The sequence below is a fragment of the Penicillium robsamsonii genome (assembly GCF_028829455.1).
Source record: "Penicillium robsamsonii strain IBT 29466 chromosome Unknown utg000005l_segment0_segment0, whole genome shotgun sequence".
NCBI classification, from domain to species: domain Eukaryota; kingdom Fungi; phylum Ascomycota; class Eurotiomycetes; order Eurotiales; family Aspergillaceae; genus Penicillium; species Penicillium robsamsonii.
The window spans coordinates 1,206,069-1,223,730 of record NW_026643223.1 but is presented as its reverse complement, the minus strand read 5'-3'; the positions used below and the strand labels follow the sequence as shown (position 1 = coordinate 1,223,730).

At 49.1% G+C, this 17,662-nt stretch overlaps 8 protein-coding genes across 8 annotated transcripts; 3 read left to right on the top strand and 5 right to left on the bottom strand.

Annotated features, from left to right (window-relative positions):
- Positions 1-1,021: 1,021 nt before the first annotated feature.
- On the top strand, positions 1,022-2,068 carry N7447_008502 (putative catechol dioxygenase; the record flags this gene model as incomplete). Its single annotated transcript, XM_057232764.1, has 2 exons — positions 1,022-1,272; positions 1,369-2,068. The coding sequence occupies 2 exons, from the start codon at positions 1,022-1,024 to the stop codon at positions 2,066-2,068; spliced, it is 951 nt and encodes a 316-aa protein (XP_057082306.1).
- A 574-nt stretch (positions 2,069-2,642) lies between these two features.
- Positions 2,643-3,020, bottom strand: N7447_008501 (uncharacterized protein; the record flags this gene model as incomplete). Its single annotated transcript, XM_057232763.1, has 1 exon — positions 2,643-3,020. One exon carries the CDS (start codon positions 3,018-3,020, stop codon positions 2,643-2,645), a length of 378 nt encoding a protein of 125 aa, XP_057082305.1.
- Positions 3,021-3,926: 906 nt separating this feature from the next.
- N7447_008500 (uncharacterized protein) lies at positions 3,927-4,786 on the bottom strand (the record flags this gene model as incomplete). The annotated part of the gene is made up of 3 exons (XM_057232762.1): positions 3,927-4,223; positions 4,288-4,495; positions 4,563-4,786. The coding sequence occupies 3 exons, from the start codon at positions 4,784-4,786 to the stop codon at positions 3,927-3,929; spliced, it is 729 nt and encodes a 242-aa protein (XP_057082304.1).
- An 880-nt stretch (positions 4,787-5,666) lies between these two features.
- On the bottom strand, positions 5,667-6,443 carry N7447_008499 (uncharacterized protein; the record flags this gene model as incomplete). Its single annotated transcript, XM_057232761.1, has 3 exons — positions 5,667-5,955; positions 6,014-6,258; positions 6,309-6,443. The coding sequence occupies 3 exons, from the start codon at positions 6,441-6,443 to the stop codon at positions 5,667-5,669; spliced, it is 669 nt and encodes a 222-aa protein (XP_057082303.1).
- A 969-nt stretch (positions 6,444-7,412) lies between these two features.
- N7447_008498 (transketolase family protein) lies at positions 7,413-9,884 on the bottom strand (the record flags this gene model as incomplete). The annotated part of the gene is made up of 5 exons (XM_057232760.1): positions 7,413-8,330; positions 8,393-8,910; positions 8,966-9,448; positions 9,521-9,630; positions 9,697-9,884. The coding sequence occupies 5 exons, from the start codon at positions 9,882-9,884 to the stop codon at positions 7,413-7,415; spliced, it is 2,217 nt and encodes a 738-aa protein (XP_057082302.1).
- Positions 9,885-10,976: 1,092 nt separating this feature from the next.
- On the top strand, positions 10,977-13,140 carry N7447_008497 (Zn(II)2Cys6 transcription factor; the record flags this gene model as incomplete). Its single annotated transcript, XM_057232759.1, has 3 exons — positions 10,977-11,080; positions 11,149-12,962; positions 13,013-13,140. 3 exons carry the CDS (start codon positions 10,977-10,979, stop codon positions 13,138-13,140), a joined length of 2,046 nt encoding a protein of 681 aa, XP_057082301.1.
- Positions 13,141-13,337: 197 nt separating this feature from the next.
- Positions 13,338-14,204, bottom strand: N7447_008496 (uncharacterized protein; the record flags this gene model as incomplete). The annotated part of the gene is made up of 1 exon (XM_057232758.1): positions 13,338-14,204. One exon carries the CDS (start codon positions 14,202-14,204, stop codon positions 13,338-13,340), a length of 867 nt encoding a protein of 288 aa, XP_057082300.1.
- Positions 14,205-15,342: 1,138 nt separating this feature from the next.
- N7447_008495 (uncharacterized protein) lies at positions 15,343-16,994 on the top strand (the record flags this gene model as incomplete). The annotated part of the gene is made up of 5 exons (XM_057232757.1): positions 15,343-15,524; positions 15,593-15,709; positions 15,775-16,333; positions 16,393-16,803; positions 16,863-16,994. 5 exons carry the CDS (start codon positions 15,343-15,345, stop codon positions 16,992-16,994), a joined length of 1,401 nt encoding a protein of 466 aa, XP_057082299.1.
- Between the last annotated feature and the right edge of the window lie 668 nt (positions 16,995-17,662).

The following is a 17,662-nucleotide window of genomic DNA, read 5'->3' as shown; positions in this document are numbered from 1 at the left end:
CGCCACGAATGCAAGAGCAAATATACAGGAATAAAATTATATCGCTTGGCTTCGAAAGTGTCTGTAGGCTGTAAAAACTGCCATCTCACCGAATCAGGGACAAGGAGGGGTAACGCAGAGACGCCTTCTCTGTCAGGGCATAGCTACTAGGGCATGAGCCCCACATGTATTTAAACCAGTTTCTTACCCATTAATACAAACCACCATTGTTGACCCCTTTCTCCGTCATTCTCCATCAGCCTAAGGCATCAGGGGTGACGGGGTGCACGGCCTAAGCGCCCGCATCAGCGAACGAGGTACTTTGTCCGAACTGCAGGAGGTACCGCGCCCTATTGGCGACTGAGTTGTGATTGCACAGCAGCAGAACCAACCAGCAGCCTGCAAGGTGGGGTACACGAAGCCGGATTATCAGATTGCTGTCTCCGACGACACGATAAGGCAGACACTCCAAGTCGCAGCCGTGTTGTCATCGTCTTGTTTCTTACCATACCATTCAAAAGGTGCTAGCCAGGGTCTTTTTAAGGCTAACTGCTTCGGGTTAACTGGGCCTTGGCGACTGGGGGTGGGAAACAAAAAGTATGTATAAAAGCCCAAGGCGATTTTGCAAGCTACTGTACAACAGAGAACTATGATTTGTCGATCTATGAAGCACGTGACCCGGAAGTTGAAGAAAGACAAAAGCCGAACCAATCAAAAGGCGGTGAAAGCGGATATGTGCAAAGGGGCTTATCCCGGGGCTTACCCGCGGATAAGAGCTACCCCGGCCACCCCGCGCTGATATAATAGAGGACTGCCACTCGGCTGTTGACGGCCGGACCGATGCCAGAATGGAACCATTTTTGATTCACACGATCAAATCATTCGGCAGGTGGTAACGGGATTTTTGCACGTTTGGCACTGTCGCATCTTCCCCACATTCATGACCAGCCGAACGATATGCCGTCGCCCACCATATATAGACCCTTACAGGTCGCGCTGAGTTTCTTGACTTACAGCTCACTTTCTCAACCCACTTTACAAAATGTCTTCCACACGCCAGTTTGACCCTACTTTCACCGCCTCTGTCATCAATGGCATGGGCTCCAACGTCCCCGATCGTACTCGTGTGGTCTTGGGTTCTTTGATCAAGCACATCCACGACTTTGCTCGTGAGGTTGAGCTGACCCCCGCTGAGTGGATGCTCGGTGTTGAGTTCATCAACTCCGTTGGCAAGATCAGCACTCCTATCCGCAACGAAGGCCACCGCATCTGCGACGTGATCGGCCTCGAGTCGTAAGTTTTATATCTGCCTTCATTTTTAGTTTATTTTTATGCTCAAAAATAAATATAAAATGGAGAAGAAAGCAAAAGCTAACCGATCTTCATTAGTCTCGTCGATGAGATCGCCAACAAGATCATCACCGAAGACGGTGTTGCCCCCACCTCCAACGTTATTCTCGGCCCCTTCTGGTCTCCCAATGCCCCCTTCCGCGCTCTCGGCGACAGCATTATCCAGGACCCCAAGCCCAATGGCCGTGTCACCTTCATGCACGGTGCCGTTAAGGACATGGAGACTGGCAAGCCGATCGTCGGCGCCGTCCTCGACATCTGGCAAGCCTCGGCCAACGGCCAATACGATTTCCAGGACCCCACCCAGTCCGATAACAACCTCCGCGGCAAGTTCCGCACAAACGAGAAGGGAGAATTCAACTGGTACTGCTACCACCCTACTCCCTACTCTCTGCCCACCGACGGCCCCGCCGGCGTCCTCCTCAGACTTATGGACCGCTCCCCCATGCGTCCCGCCCACATCCACCTCATGATCACCCACCCCGAATACGCCACCGTCATCAACCAGATCTACCCCAGCGACGACCCCCACCTCGCCATCGACTCCGTCTTCGCTGTCAAGGATGATCTCGTTGTAGACTTCAAGCCCAAGACCGACGACCCCAAGGCCTCTCTTGACTTGGAGTACAACGTCAAGATGGCGCTCAAGAAGCACCACCCCAACCCCAACTCCGCTCCTCCTGTGTCCTCTTTCGAGCGTCACGCCAAGGCGGCCAAGGAGGCCCAGGGAAAGCTTTGAGCGGGTGGTAAACGATTGCACAATTGGGACGGCGTTCAACGTGACTCTTGTACATTTAGCATTTTCTTGAATTTTCGCGAGATAACCTCACATTCATACGATTAACTTATCTTTTCCGATACACTTCCCCACATTAATGTCGCGTAGAAGGCCCGTGCTGCTAGCTTAAGCTTTCAAGTTTCGCACCCTAGTCTGCCCCGTAGGACTAGACGTGTAGATCCCCCCGCTATGCGGGCGGTATGCGGACGATATCTGGATTTGCATGTATGTACCCGCCCACAGAATGACCCTGGCCCCGGAAAATCCGGGGTCGGCACATTTTGGCCAGTGGAAGTTAACGTCGGCTTGGCTGCTAACATCAAGCCACAGTGACACTACACCTTTCTTACCAAGATCAAGGGTCTAATAACTAGTGCGGTTTCCACTCGCATAATAGTCTAGGCTTATGGAGACTCCCGAATTTTCAGCCGTCTATGCTCCATGAAACGAAACTAGTAGGGGTAAAGCAAATGAAAAATACATAATTCATTCTCTAGTAACATCCAAAAAGCCGATTATACTTCTGTACAACCGCTTAGAATGTCCTCCGCGGATGACCCGATGGATCAGGCCTCCAAGAAATATCAATTTCTTCCTCGGATGGTTCTTGGTAGGCCCTGGAAGACTGGGGCTTTGCGGGGCGAAGGCGATCTTCGTTGAGGATGTTGGTTTTGTCAATGGCCTCCTTATAATCCCGGGCTAGGGTTGTTGTTAGCAGATCTGGAAAAAAGTATGAAGTATGTGCAGGATGGGTCAAAGCAAGTTGCGTACTCATTCTTTCGTCGATGTCGGAGGATCCAGGCTGAAGAGGATCTTTCATCTCTGGAGCGTCATCCTGCTCATGCTCATGCTCCTGCTCATGCTGGTGCTCGTGCTCGTGCTTATGGATATTGGCATGCGAGCGATTGATCATTTTGATGGCTGGAATTGTGAAACAACTGTAGATTGACCAGTGTACAATGATGGAGGTGTTGGGATTTGCTGGCGTTTGGAGATGTGGCTATAGTTTTATGCTGGGAGGATTATATCGTCATTATGACTATTAATGACATTTTGCATGTCGCCCACATAAGCTCGCCTCTCGGTAGGGGTTGCTTTCTATGAGTTTATTCACTGTTTAGACTGATATTATAATGTGGTTGTGGTATCAGGTCCAAGGGAGACAGACTGTCTGTAGTCGATGCTCCAGACCTTGCGACAAAACAAAGGGTAGTACTGTCAAGAACGCCTAACTTTGGGAAACTCCATCTGGGAATTCGCCTCAAATGCCATTGGATCAGGATTGGCCACGTGTGATAACTTTATGAGATACGTCTACTTGTTTAGGTATACTCTGGGTATTGCTGCATACGCGAACACCAGAATTGTGAACACCAGAGTCATGCAACAATTAGTTTCAATTAAAGGCTCTGAAACTCGACATTAGCCGTTTTATCTAGAACAAGAACAAGGCCTGTCAGAGAAAAGAAAAGAGAGTTGTCGCTGAGGTTGCCACAAACGCTTCATTTTGATTAAACACATGTGTCAAACCAGCTGGAGTGTATTGTACCCCAGAATAGCCTTTGAAGTCAGCATCACTTCTAATAGATCCGAGTTACGGAATCACGATTTAATTTCTGTGTTTAAAAGGATATTGGGCTTCTCGCTAACAGTGACTGATGAATTAGTAGAGTGATCAACGAGCCGCGTGTCTGAATTAGATTATACAACCAATGGAGTTTCTTCGGTCATACCCCACTGTATCAAAATCCATAGGGTCTTTGAAATCAAGAAGCATAAAGCCATAGCAATCTCATATCATTTCCCGAGAAATGATGTATCAAACTTGGGGCAAACTGCGAAACTTCAGCTCCCTTCGTCCAATTCGAACAAGATCGGCATTCAAGAGAGTTTCCTTCTCGAACCCATCCATGACCTGGTTTAGCATTGCCGCTGCAAGCTCACTCCGTTGTACATTCGCAAGAGGCCGTCCGAAAAGGTTCAGGATACGGAAAAGGTTTGCCACCAGAGCTCGTGACCAAGTAGTGGAATCTGCAATCACACCAGGCTGAGCGATGCAGACCTCGACTCCATCTTTCCCTGTAGGAAACCTGAGGACCATGCACTCTGTGTTGCACTATTTTAACAAAAGGCACATTAGCGTAAGATTTAGAAGGGATTGAGGGTTTCTCATTGGTTACCCGCATGATCTGGTAATCGGCCATGATTATTGGTCTCTCTGTTGGATCTCGAGGTGTTCCCTGCACACTTATGTACATGAAGCGAAAGGTACGCGCTGGTCCAGCCTCGTACATCGCCTCAAACCCAAGTTTCGTGCAGTCCTGACAGACACGCTTAACTTCAGCAAACTCGAAACCACCAGTGCGAAATGGTGTGACAGCAATAGTCCTACAGGTACCAACGAAGTGTTATAGTCAGCTTTGATAAGGCAATAGCGGTGCTGTTTGCGACATACCAGATACAAGCGTCTGCTCCAGCAAACTCGGCCTTCACACTATCGGGGTATTCACCATAGTCGCGAATAACAACGCTCTTCAGCTTTGATGAGTCGGTACCTTCGTCGAGCTGCACAGGTCTGCGAGCCAAAGCAACGACCCGAGTGATCTCGCGCATTTGCAAGCTTTGTCTCAAGATCTCGGTGCCTAGGAGTCCGCTCGCGCCAGCTATAATGAGCTTCATATTTGCTCCGGATATGATGTCGTGGAAGAACGTGTATCTGTTTGTGGGGCAGGGAAGAGTAGTGACTTGAAAGATTGGGAGTTGGGATAAGTATCGGGATTCGGGGACGGCAATGGTTCCAAACTGATAGCTAGGTAGTACCTTCCCAGATATATGATTTAGCTCCTTCCATGCCCATCCCGCTATCGTCCCTTATTGGGCATTACCCAGGTCATTTCACTATTGAACTGTAAGCTCATTATGATCTGCCAGAGCTCGTTTGCCAGACAATCCATTTCATATTATGATTAAAAAAGTCTTGATCGAAATTGTGCTTTCCGCCGTTTTTCTGGAGTTTTGCGACTATCTCAAAGCCAGCACTGGAATACAAGTTAGCGTGTGAAATTCCCTGATGTTCATCGATATTCTCGAGATGCATCTAGCTAATCAAGTGCGATGCCCCAATCGCCTATATTGTCTATCATATAAGACATCACAACTCCTGTTGGTTTATTGTCTTAGAGACTCTTGGTTCTTTTGCTTTTGCATCTCCTGGTGCTAAAATATGTGTCCAATAGACTTCTGTGTAATATGTTTTGGGTCGAGACCCTTGCGATTTGTGGTCATGTACTTCATTCAATTTCACTGCCCTAGATTTTTATCTTGAGCTCAGCCGCCCGACAAGGAACCAACCTTGGAAGTATACCATATATTGATAAAGACCGACAGGTATCACACTGTCCCATTTCTACTCTGCCATTTCGAAACATCCACACCATCACTCGCGATTCATTCAATTTCAAGGCCAAAAGATCAGGCTCTCGAACTACCCCCATCTGGACAGTCGAACAAGCCGAACCTTGTATCCCTATCCGACCTCCGTTCTTGGCACCACAAAGCTTTAGTTAGTGCCTACGACACCAGTAGTCTGCATGCCCAATACGCTTAAAGAGCTCTCAGGCAGCAACAGCTCGGGGTCATCAGTATACAAGTCCAGAGGAGTAACACTCGAGACAGAGGGTCTTCCCTGCCCGGCAGTCACAGCCGTATCCTCACTCTGGGTCATAGTAGCGTCCATAGATCGGTCACAGGTCGGGCAAATGGTGTAATTAACACGACGGGTCTTGTGCATATACGGCTGGATGATTTTATGGAAGACCCCTTTAGCAAAGGAGTGGAAATATAGCAGACTAGAGCGATCAGTATATTGGGAAGGCCAGGTTGGATTTCAGTCATGAACAAACTTACGTGAGGAGGACACATGAGAGGTTGGAGTAGACCTGTGGAATGCCACGGGAAAGCTTGTAGTTACTGCCATTAAACCATGTGCTGATCTCATTGGAAGCAAGAATGATGGTTCCGGCAATGTATACTCCAGCCATGAGCAAGGCCATCAATAAATCAAGAGCGATTTCGAAGGATGAATAACATTGTTTCTTGGATTTGCGATATTTGAAGAGCATGAATGCAGGCGTGAGGGTAGAAACCGAGATCTTTGAATCATTAGAGGGGACGTTTATCATAAAAGGAGAAGATAGCATACGGCTAGGAGTTGAATCCATGTTTGAGGACTACCACCAGTGATAGGGACGGCAGCAAGAGCGCATGGCCACGAAATCACGGAGAGAAAGGCCTGGGTCTTGCGAGCTCGAGAGAGCGGGTGTTTGTTGGAACACATTTTTTGGCTCATTTTCACGTTGATTGTACAATATAAGATCAAATGTGAGGATGGGGATTTGGAGGTGTCATTTATTAAGCAATTAGTTTGGCCCCCGGCCCAACCGGCAACGAAATGGAAATAACACTGCTGCCTATAATCTGCCTGGATCTAGCGCGTAAAAATAGCAGATCTTTCATAGGCTCGTCTCAATCAACACCGGTGACGTTACCCCGGGAGACGTTTAGACCAAAAAGACAACATGCAAAACTACCAATTCTGTTACACGTCATATATAAAAGAATGAAATGTTACTAAAATTCAAGAATTCCAAAGGAAAATACACTGCCAAGCAACATATGGGGTGATGCGACCCATTTTTTTCAGATACTAGACTTCATATCAACTTCCATATGGTCTACTCCAATATCGGATCCAGGTTGGCCGGGGTCAGAGGCATGGATCTCAACCATCCGGGTGACATGGGCTTGGTAAAATTTTAGTTTTCCATACACAATCGCAGCTAGTATTAACTCGTACCAACTTGAAATTCCAAATTGATCGCACTTGTTTGCATCAAAAGCCTGGTTACCGTCGAAATTAGATAATCCCAGTCAAACGCCACAAGACTCCAAATTAACCGTCAATTAAACTGGAATACTCTTCCAAGACTATGAGTCAGGGCAGATTAGCTGTAATAGGAGAGTTCGAGAAAGGAGCTCTGTATCCAAGTGGGGAAACTGATTTCAATCCATCCTTAGCATTCGATCCATTGCAAGCTGTATTCTATCGTATCGGGATATGTTTAAGCGTACGCTTGAGTTGCTTCTGTAGGACTTATCATACTAGCCTTCGGTGATTTCATGACTACTATGTAGATTGAAATGATTTCTCACTCAAACCATACAGGCAATCTATGGTATAGGTGTGTCATGGCATATATATGTATTCATAAAGTAGGCAGATCCTTCATATCCTATGTAATATATTCTAATGTTCAACGCCAATCCGCAGGCTACCGTTGAAGTCTCTGAAGTCACCCCTGAGGATTCCGATACCGTCCCTCCTGACTTCCTCCACTAGGTCCTTGACTTTAGGCGCGATGCTCTCCGGTGCAAATCCAAAGTGCTCGTATGTTTCCTTTGAAGGAAGGCTCTTTCCAAAGCTGTTCATCGACACCGAAGCGTCGGCATAGCGCTCCCACCCGTTGGACGGGTACGCCTCAATCACGACAGTGGGCTTCCCAGCGCGCGTCTTCAAAACCGACTGCTTGTACTCCCGTGACTGCTGCTCAAATAGCCTAGTGCAAGGGAAAGAAACGACTCGTGTCCTGATACCATAATTGGTAAGAAGCAATTCCCTAGTCTGCATCGCGTAGCCCATTTCAGACCCGACTCCGATCAGGGTTACATCGAAATCAGAGCCCTCAGCCTCGGCGAAGACGTACGCGCCCTTAAGCGTGCCCTCACGCGAAGAGTTGTTGGGGTACTGGGTCAGGCTCTGCCGGGAGAGTGAGATAACAGTAGGCGTCTCAGTGGCCTGGATGGCAGCAATGTAGGCGCCGGCCACTTCTTCTGCATCACATGGGCGGATGTAAAGAACATTAGGCATGGCACGGTAGAGAGCAGCAACGGCAATGGGCTGGTGCGTAGGTCCGTTCTCACCAACGCCAATGCTGTCATGGGTGGCGATGTGAATCTGCTGGAGGCCTTGAAGCGCGGCCATGCGCACACCGGCAGCGGCGTACAAGTGAAAGACAAAGTATGTGCTCGTCATGGGGATAAAAGTGCCTTTGTTGAAGGCAGAAAGCCCGTTGGAGATGGAGCACATGGCGTGCTCGCGGATACCGTAGTGGATATACCGACCGCTGTAGTTTCCGTTCAGGCCGCAAGTAGTTTGGAGTTCAGGCTAGTTTTACATTAGTATCGTGCTTTGAGACTGGAAATAAACACTGAACATCATGTACTCACGGATTGGAAATCGAGTTTGTTTTTATAGGAGACATTGACCGAGGGAGTAAGATCCGCTGTTCCGACCAAGAATGAATTTATACTCGTGGCGAGGGCGTTGGTTACGACGCCGGCCGACTTTCGTGAGGCCGTTGGTACAGTAGGCTGGTCTTCCGTGCGAGGAATACATTTGGTCCAGTCTTCGGGCATCTTGCCCGCGACCCGGAGCGCGAATTCAGCCGCCAGTACGGGGTCTTCATTGTGATACTTCACCAAGGCGTTCTGCCAGCCTGCTTCGTGTACCTCACCACGACCAGGGATGTCACTGAAGAAGTCATAGACGTCTTGGGGGATGTGGAAATGCTCATCAGGATTGAGGCCGAATCTTCTCTTGAAGTTAGCCACTTCGTCGACTCCAAGCGCAGCTCCGTGTATGTCGGCAGTGCCAGCCTTGGCAGCTCCGTAGCCAATAGTGGTGCGGATGTTGAGGAAGGTGGGCTTGTCGCTCAATTTAGCGGCAATGAGAGCGTTTGAGATTTCTGGTGTATATTAGCAGAGCTTTTACCGCCAAGCTAAAGGATCTCTGAGACTTGCCGGCAACGTCTGAATTTCCGTTGTACACGTCTATTACGTTAAAGCCAGTTGCCCGCATCTTAGTGTTAACATCCTCGGTGTTGGCGACATCCGCGGTTCCGTCACACGTAACTGAGTTATTGTCGAAGATAACACATAGATTGTTTAGTTTCCAGTGACCAGCGAGGGAGAGCGCCTCGAGACCAACACCTTCCTGAATGCAAGCATCGCCCACCATGCACCATGTCATATTATTCACCAGCTCATGGCCGGGCTTGTTGTAAGTCGCGGCAAGGTTTTTAGTGGCCATGGCAAGGCCAACGGCACTGGCTAGACCCTGGCCAAGGGGCCCAGTTGTAACCTCTATGCCCTCATTTTCGATTTCAGGGTGGCCGGGACAGACTGAATCGAGCTTTGATGAGTGGTAAGACTTGAGCTGTTCGAGTGTCATGCTCTTGACGCCAACAAGATGCATAAAGAGGTACTGCCACAGGCAGGCGTGGCCTATTATAATGTTAGTTGAGTTACAAGTGGTTTTGCTTCTGCGCACAACCGGAGAGGACGCATAGGACATACCATTTGAAAGAACGAAGCGGTCCCGGTTGAAGTAGTTGCAATTATTTGGAGAGTACTTCATGACATACTTATACAGGGAAATACCGATCGCAGCCATACCCATCGGAGATCTGCGACGAATTCTAGTTAGCGCTGCGCCGTGAACAAGGTGGTTCCCGAAGAGGGCGTTGACTTACCCAGCATGGCCTTCGCCGTACTGCTGGCAGAGGTCAGCGATGAAAGCTCGAAAGACATTCATCACCCGCTCATGCTTCTCTGGGCTCGCTAATTTGAGTCCATCAGCATCCCCATTCCCGATCACCGAGACTGCCTTTACTGGCAAGTACTGTGCGGGCTTCTCGAGGAGTTCCAGCGAAGATCCCATGGCGTAAAGTTCGGCTGGCCGCGAGACTTGAGATTGATTGTTTCAGAATAGCGCTTCGTGATTAAAAACTGCAAATGGCTAGCGGACAAAGTCGAGCGGAATGCCGATTCTTATACCCAAGACGTTATTCCATATCCATCGCGTGCACGGCAATCAATGCATTGTGCCACTACTGGATCGTGAATGTTCGGCATCGAGACGAAGTCATGGATCACTCAGATCCGACAGTGTCAGTGAATCAACGAAGGGGAATATGGCGACTTTGCACAAACCTGCTGTTGCCGAATGGTGGGCGGTCAATGGTGGTCGGGTATAATCATTCGCTTCGAGGCCAGTGGCCCTCGCCTCGAGAACCAACCCACAACCTTGTCTCCAATACGACCGTAGAAGATTGGGTCCTCGGGATTGGTCGGTTTGTCACGGCGGCTAGTGGACATGCAGTCTTATGATGTGCAGGTGGTGATCTCACAAGTACGGCCGTATTGCATCGGGCTGATCAAGCCGTTATACTATCGGCATCGCTTGCGGTGCTGCTCTTGTGGGTCTGTTAGCACCTGCATTAACAGTACATTAAAAATCAAAACCTTCTCGGCAACTCATAAAATCATTCTCTGGCTAATTATTCGCTAGTGTCTGCTTGGTGATGGTTCAATTCGTGGTGTTTCTTGTCCTGTTTTTATTGTCCTTGCGGACTACAGGTTTATTCACGCTTCGGTAAAGCTGGGTTGCGATATACATTATTGACACAATAGTATCCATCTACACCAATATGCCTTCTTAAATATATGATATACTAGTGTTAGACATGTATGTAGCCTTCATAAAAACACATGACCATAAAGCGGGTGGTTCTATCCCGAAACCCCGAAAACCAGTTCTTTAATTTCGTTTCTGCCAAATCTTAAGGGTCTGATTGTACACGGAGAGCAAAGGGGATTTGTGTGTTGAGGCAAGCACAGAGAGAAGGGGAATTAAAATGTTGTGCTTGAACAGTCGAATTTCCACCCCCAAGTGGGTCTGGTCAAGGCGGGGGAATGAATTCCGGGGAATATTTGTAACATTGGCAGCTTCGAGACGAAACCACTATTCCTAATGGATGTTACTCACGCAAAAGATTCAGAAGGAAACGCCACGGGGACCCGGCGTCGCCGTGTCAGACTATCTCGCGCCCGCGGATTGAGAACCAAAACAGGATGGTGAGTGGATACGTATCAGTTCGGAATGCCACCGAAGCAAACATCAACCTCGCTTACACGCACAACAGCCTTACCTGCAGGGAGAGACGCGTGAAGTGCGATGACGGAAAGCCCATTTGCGGGCGGTGCTCCAAGTCAAATCGTATCTGTCGATACGCCCAGGTAGATGACCGGCGAAGTGCAAACGGATCTGGAGCCGACTATGAGTCTCTAAGGGCTCAATCGGATTCAAGGGGAGAGAGGATTGAAGACTCACGTTCTGGAAGAAGCGGTGCCGATAATGCAGGCGTCGCTCAGGGGGAACTGCATAATTCCCAGGAGCAACAGCAGAGTTCTGGTCCAACACCCTACTTCCAGGCTACCTGCCCAACCCCTGCTGAAGCCTTCGCCCCGCTCCAGCATATCCAGCACAACGGCTCAAGCAAGACGCCACTAGATGACTGCTTGGATAATGAGCAGACACTGTCCGGCCTTGACTCGAGCTTCTTGGGTTCTCCACTTTCACTTAGCCAGATACCCCTGCTCAACATATCCCCCGGTGAATGGTTCGATCTGGTAGCACGGGATGCCATTAGCAACATCCAAAGGCTCAATGATGCTTCGACGGGTGACCCCCGATGGAGGTTTCCCGAAATTGCCCTCTCGCGCAGACAGTCACCAGCACCTGAATGTCCTGCGGCTCATCCGGAGCAAACCGAGAGGCACTCTGAACAGCAGCGACTCACTCTGGAACATCGAGGTGACGTGGTCGAAGCCCCTTTGCTAGACCATCATCAATTATCCCAGCCTTGGAACACGACGAGTAGGATAGAAATATCGGCACTCGACCTCAAGTTCTTTCGATACTTCATCGATGTTGTTGGGCCGATTCTAGACTTGTTTGATCCCGCTCGGCATTTCACTAATGTCGTGACGCATCTTGCAATACGAAACACGGGGCTTTTGAAGTCGATACTCGCAGTTGGGGCTAAGCATATGTCTCTTGGTCTCATGCATGGGCCGGATGAAAGTTTATCAGGCGAGTATGCGACTCAAAATGCGAGTACTCGAACCTCGCTAGCAGCAGCGACTGACCTGTCATCAGAGTCAGACCCTGCTCCAACACATATAGCTACACAGTATTACTATGAAACGCTTCAATATCTCTCGCAGACATTACTCTACCCACCCTATGCGGAATCCCGTGAGATCTTGGCGACAGCCACCATGATCAGCATGTATGAGATGTTTGACGCCGACAACGCCTCAGCCAGTGGTGACTGGGAGCAGCACCTGCGAGGCTCGTTCTGGATACAGCGGTCTCAGGACAATGATGGCGAGTCCGTTGACGGGTTGAGGCGAGCCGTATGGTGGGCGTGGCTCCGGCAGGACATTTGGGCAGCTTTTCAGGCAGGACGGCCAACCCTCACCTTCTGGCGTGCTCGGAAGAAGCTCGAGGAACTCGATTGGGATGAGCTCGCAACACGGATAATCTACATCTGCGGCAAGTGTATAGAATATGCCGCATCGGGCGAAATGTCGGCAAATAAGGACCCAAGACACAGAACGCAGCAGGGTGACCGGCTTCTCCGCGTACTCGACGACTGGCATAGTATCCTCCCCGCTTCTTACCAGCCGGTCACTGTTACTGTTGATGACAGCTCAAATACAGTATTCCCGTCTATATGGATTCACCCGCCTAATCACGCAGGCGCTATGCAGATGTACCATTTTGCAAGAGTCACTGTGCTGCTGAACCAACCCACGATGGGGGGGCTAAATGCCTACTGTCTCCGCGAGAAACAGCTCAGTGAAAGTGTCAGGGTGGTCTGCGGCATCGCCAATGCGTGCCAACAACATGAACATGCAATAGCCTTTGTTAACGTACAGGCTTTGTTTGGAGGTAAATGCCTCTCCTCATTTTGTTCCTGTCCTTTGCTGACAAGTCCCAAGTTGGCCAGTTTGTTCGGTCGCCTGAGATGCAGCGCGAGTTGCTTCGCATCTTGGAGAGAATGCTGAGGATCAGCAAATTCCCCGGTAAAGGGCTTGTTGCCAAACTCCAGAAAGCATGGCAAGTATAAATTATAGCAGAGACAAGGCAGGATCCTCAAATTATGCATACTAAAGGGAGTTTAATTGAGCTGATTCCAACGCGGACCTTTTTGGGGCCGAGACTAATAGAAATTGGACTATCATTATTCCTTCAATTGAACCCCAAGTCTCCTCACATGCATTATCCGTAGTTCATCTCTTTCATCATTATCGTGAACTCCCTCCCTCACCACGCTCCGACAATACCAGCAACCGGAATATCGATACCAGTAGTGTAAGATGCACCGTCAGAGAGCAGATAAACGTAGGCTCCGCCGAGCTCCTTGGGGTCAGCTAATCTGGGCATGCCGCCATAATACTGCATTTTGAGGTTCCAGTCTGGTGCCTGATTCACGAAGTAGGTCATAGCGGTTTTAATAAAGCCCGGCGAGATTGAGTTGACACGAATGCCATGTTTGGCCCACTCCATAGCCAGCGTATGTGTCATATTTCGCACAGCACCCTTGGTAGCTCCGTAAGGAGCCGAAGGTGCCGCACGGTTGGGGCGATAAGATGTCATGGAAGCAGTGAAGACAATGGATCCCTTGATTCCGAGATCAATGAAGCGGCGGGCCACAGTAGTAGCACAGAAGTAGGCACCAAAGACGTTGAGATTGAACAGTTGGTCCAGCTGGGCGCGGCTGAAGTCGAGTGCCGGCTGGTGCTTTGTCATGCCGGCATTAGCGATGAAGCCGTGGATGGCGCCTCGTGCGGAGATGACGGCATCAATTGCTGAGCTGACGCTCTCCTCAGAGGTGACGTCGCATTGGACGTAAGATAAGCGATTTGGGTTGGCGTCCTGCAGGGCGACAAACTCTTCACCAGGTTCGAACACGTCCAGACTGAAGACGGCTGCTGCCTCGTTGGCTAAACACACCTCTGCGATAGCCAGGCCAATACCTCGGTTGGCACCGGTGATGGCAATGACCTTGTCCTTCAGGGTAATTCTCCAATCGTGGTCCGGACCTGGTTGCGTGTCAAGGAAGGCAGGGGCTGATGCTGCGACTTCGGCAACAGAGGCGCCTATGGTGGTGTCGTGAATACTTGGAGGCATTGTTGAGGATGTGTTTGTTTGCCGTAAGAATGAGGGACGATTGGAAGAATTGTTAAGCACTTGGAAAGGGAGAGCACCTTCTTAAATCTGCCGTGGCCTTTTGTTCAGCCAAGCGACTCCGAAGTCGCCTAAACACATACCGAAGAGTTCTGTATACTAGAGTCGCGTAGCGTCGGGGCAGTTGAAAGATCCCCACACACGCATTGGAGGACTGCTACCCCAGGCCGACCCACGGTCATTTCCCGCGAGAATAAAGTAAGCGATCAAGCGTGTCCTCCGAAGCGAGTCCTATCCAACACCTATGCAATGCCTGCACTGACGGCCGAGACCGATCCTCGTATCGAGGCGCGGGGATCGACCAACACCCACATGGAGATGAGCCCCAAACGGTTGAGCTTCATGCAAGGCTTCTTTGACCTTGGAAAATGATCCGAAACCAAATATAACGAGGAAAAAAAACTAGGAAGCAGAACGCTGTGGAGACAGTATTAAACTAATGCAAGTTGACCTGTCAATTTTCTTTCGGCTCTTGCCATTGAGGTTAGTACCACATACAGAAACACCTCAGAACGGGCCTCTCATTCTCAATACAGCTTGAGCTCTCTCTCCACCTTTGTTCCCAACATTTAATCCCTACATTCATAGTACCCAAGACGTTTTTATTTCTGGGTTGGAGCTTCGGTAGTAAACCCGTGAACTTTGGCGAAGGCTACGCTTCTAAGGTAGTCTGCTTATTGACCATGTGAGTGAGAATACTGCTCAATGGCGCGGTATTGATACCCCATAGGGTGATCAGACGGCAAAATTTATTCCTTCCGCGACTTTTGGAAATATTAGACCCTCCCCAGTGGCATGATTGGCGCTGAACGAGAGGCCCCACGTTGGCCTCGATGCGACCACACACGCCAATCGCACAAGGTTACCCCGTGTAAAGCGGGAAGTTGCGCTTGGGAAGTTTTGGGGGTAAATACGGGGGGAAATGAGCATTACATATGAGAAAATGTCCGGATTTCCCCAAGCCCTAGCCTTGTATATCCGGGGTTGGGGGTAGAACGTATACATTCCGTAAGGAGGTTCATGTCCAACCCAACATTTTATTCTTTACTCCTCCAACCTTTAGCACTTCCAACAAGCCATCATGGACCGCGACTTTGAGAGCCAACTGAAGGATGTCTCCTCCCATGAGGTTGAGAATGTGAATACCAGCGAGTGTGTCTCGTTCAGCCCAGAAGAGGAGAAGGCGTTGGTGAGGAAGATTGATCTCACCCTCCTGCCGACTGTCTGGGTCATGTACCTTCTGTCTTACCTGGACAGAACTAAGTGAGTATGAATATGTTAGAGCTAAAGGTCTTGTACTAGTCAGGGTGCTAATGGGCGTTTGTGTACAGCATCGGCAATGCAAAGATCTCTGGCATGGAAGTAGATCTCGACTTGTCATCCAACGAATATTCAATTGCCCTGGTTGTCTTCTTCGTCGGATACGTGGTTTTCGAGGTGCCTAGCAAGTAGGACAATCCTAACCTTGGTACTTAGCCTCAGATCATGGCCGCTAACTGCCCTTGTTCTGCAGTCTTGCCCTGGGTCGGTCACGACCCTCTATCTTTCTCCCATCGATCATGATTCTCTGGGGTGCATTGACTTGTGTGATGGCTGCTATCAACGATTTCACTCATCTAGTAGTTCTTCGAGTCATTCTTGGATGTGTCGAAGCCGGCTTTGCCCCCGGTGTGATTCTTCTCCTTTCATCATGGTACAAACAAACTGAACAGTCCAAGAGATTCGGTGTGTTTATCTCCGCAGCCGTCCTGTCAGGCGCCTTTGGTGGCCTGATCGCTGCCGGTATAGTTGATGGCCTTGAGGGGGTTCATTGGATTCGTGGTTGGCGGTGGCTGTTCATTATTGAAGGCACCGCCACTGTCGGTTTTGCTATCATTTCCCTCTTCATTCTTCCTGATTTCCCGGGTACATCGCGACGTCTCTCTGAGCGCGAGAGGCAGATTGCTGTGGCACGCCTGGCTAGTCAGAATGTTACCGTTACCACCGAGAATACCGAGCACCTAAGTAACTGGGGTGCTTGTAAATTAGCTTGCCGAGACCTTCGCACCTGGACGTTCGTGATTGGATATATGGTTCGGATCCCCGTTTTGGCTCTTTCCTTTAACATCACTAACCAGGCCATCCTTAATAGGTCATCGTCGGTTCAAGTACCCTGACGTACTTCTACCCTACCCTCGTACAGGGACTTTTCGGAGACGCATCCATCAAAAAGATTAATTTATTGACTGTGCCAATCTATGGCGTGGCATTTATCGCCACCGGTGTCACATCCTACTTCGGAGACAAAGTCCCCAACTGGCGTGGCGTAATTATTGCCAGCTGGCTGACATTTTCTCTGGTGTGTTCGATTATTGTCTGTGCTGTGTACAATTTCACAGCTCGGTATGTTCTCCTGGTTCTCATGGCATCCGGCCTTTGGGCCACCAATGGAGGTACACTGGCTTACGCCTCCTCTGCCTTTGGTGGGATGCACCCACAGGCCCGAGGTGTTGCCTTGGCTATGGTAAATGCACTGGGTAATTTGGCACAGATCTACGGATCGGTACGTATCTCACAAATCATATCCCCTGTCCGGCAACAAAGCTAACTCGAAACGCACAGTACCTGTTCCCAGAAAAGGATGGCCCTAAGTATATTATGGGATTCTCTGTCATTTCAGCAATGCTAGCGGTAGGCGTTATTGACTTTTTGTTCTTGCATATTTGGTTCCGTCGCCGCCACCGTAACCAGTGATGATACTCTAGTGTTGGACGTTGAACCGAACCAGAAATATATCCTGTTAAGAATTATACTTACTTATATTCTATTGGGAATTCAATTCCTGAAGTACATCGCTAAAACTCATAATTCTGGCTTGGTTGTTGTCATACATGGATAAACCAACTGGAATCGATACGTGTCGATTACCCCTGGGTGACAGAGGTTTCTATGTCGCTAGCATAGTAAACTGGATCCCACGCATGTATTTAAAGAGTATCCCTTTTTTCTCCAGTTTTTATCTGAATAAGACAAACTCACCTATTTGATCCTCACAATACATTTCGGTTCAGTATATCAAGGTAGCTCCTTCATGCTGCATTGTTCTAGCCTGGTAGTCTAATTCAACATATCCAACGTTGCACATGAGCCTGTATATCTCTCTAAATATAACTGTGACATTCTAACTGAAACCAATTCCTCGCGTTGGCCGTCATTTTACAATATTGTTGAGCAGGAAAGGTAAATCCAGGCGTCAAAGGAAGTTCACTGGTGACGATCTGGGGAAACTGCGTAGAAGATAGTTATGCTTCTAAGGCTTGATATTTAGATGGTGTAAGACACATCTGGTAGTTACATATGTAGGTCTCAAGCTGGCCACCTACTACCTGAGCCATCTGTTTACTGAGTCGGTACAAGCTACT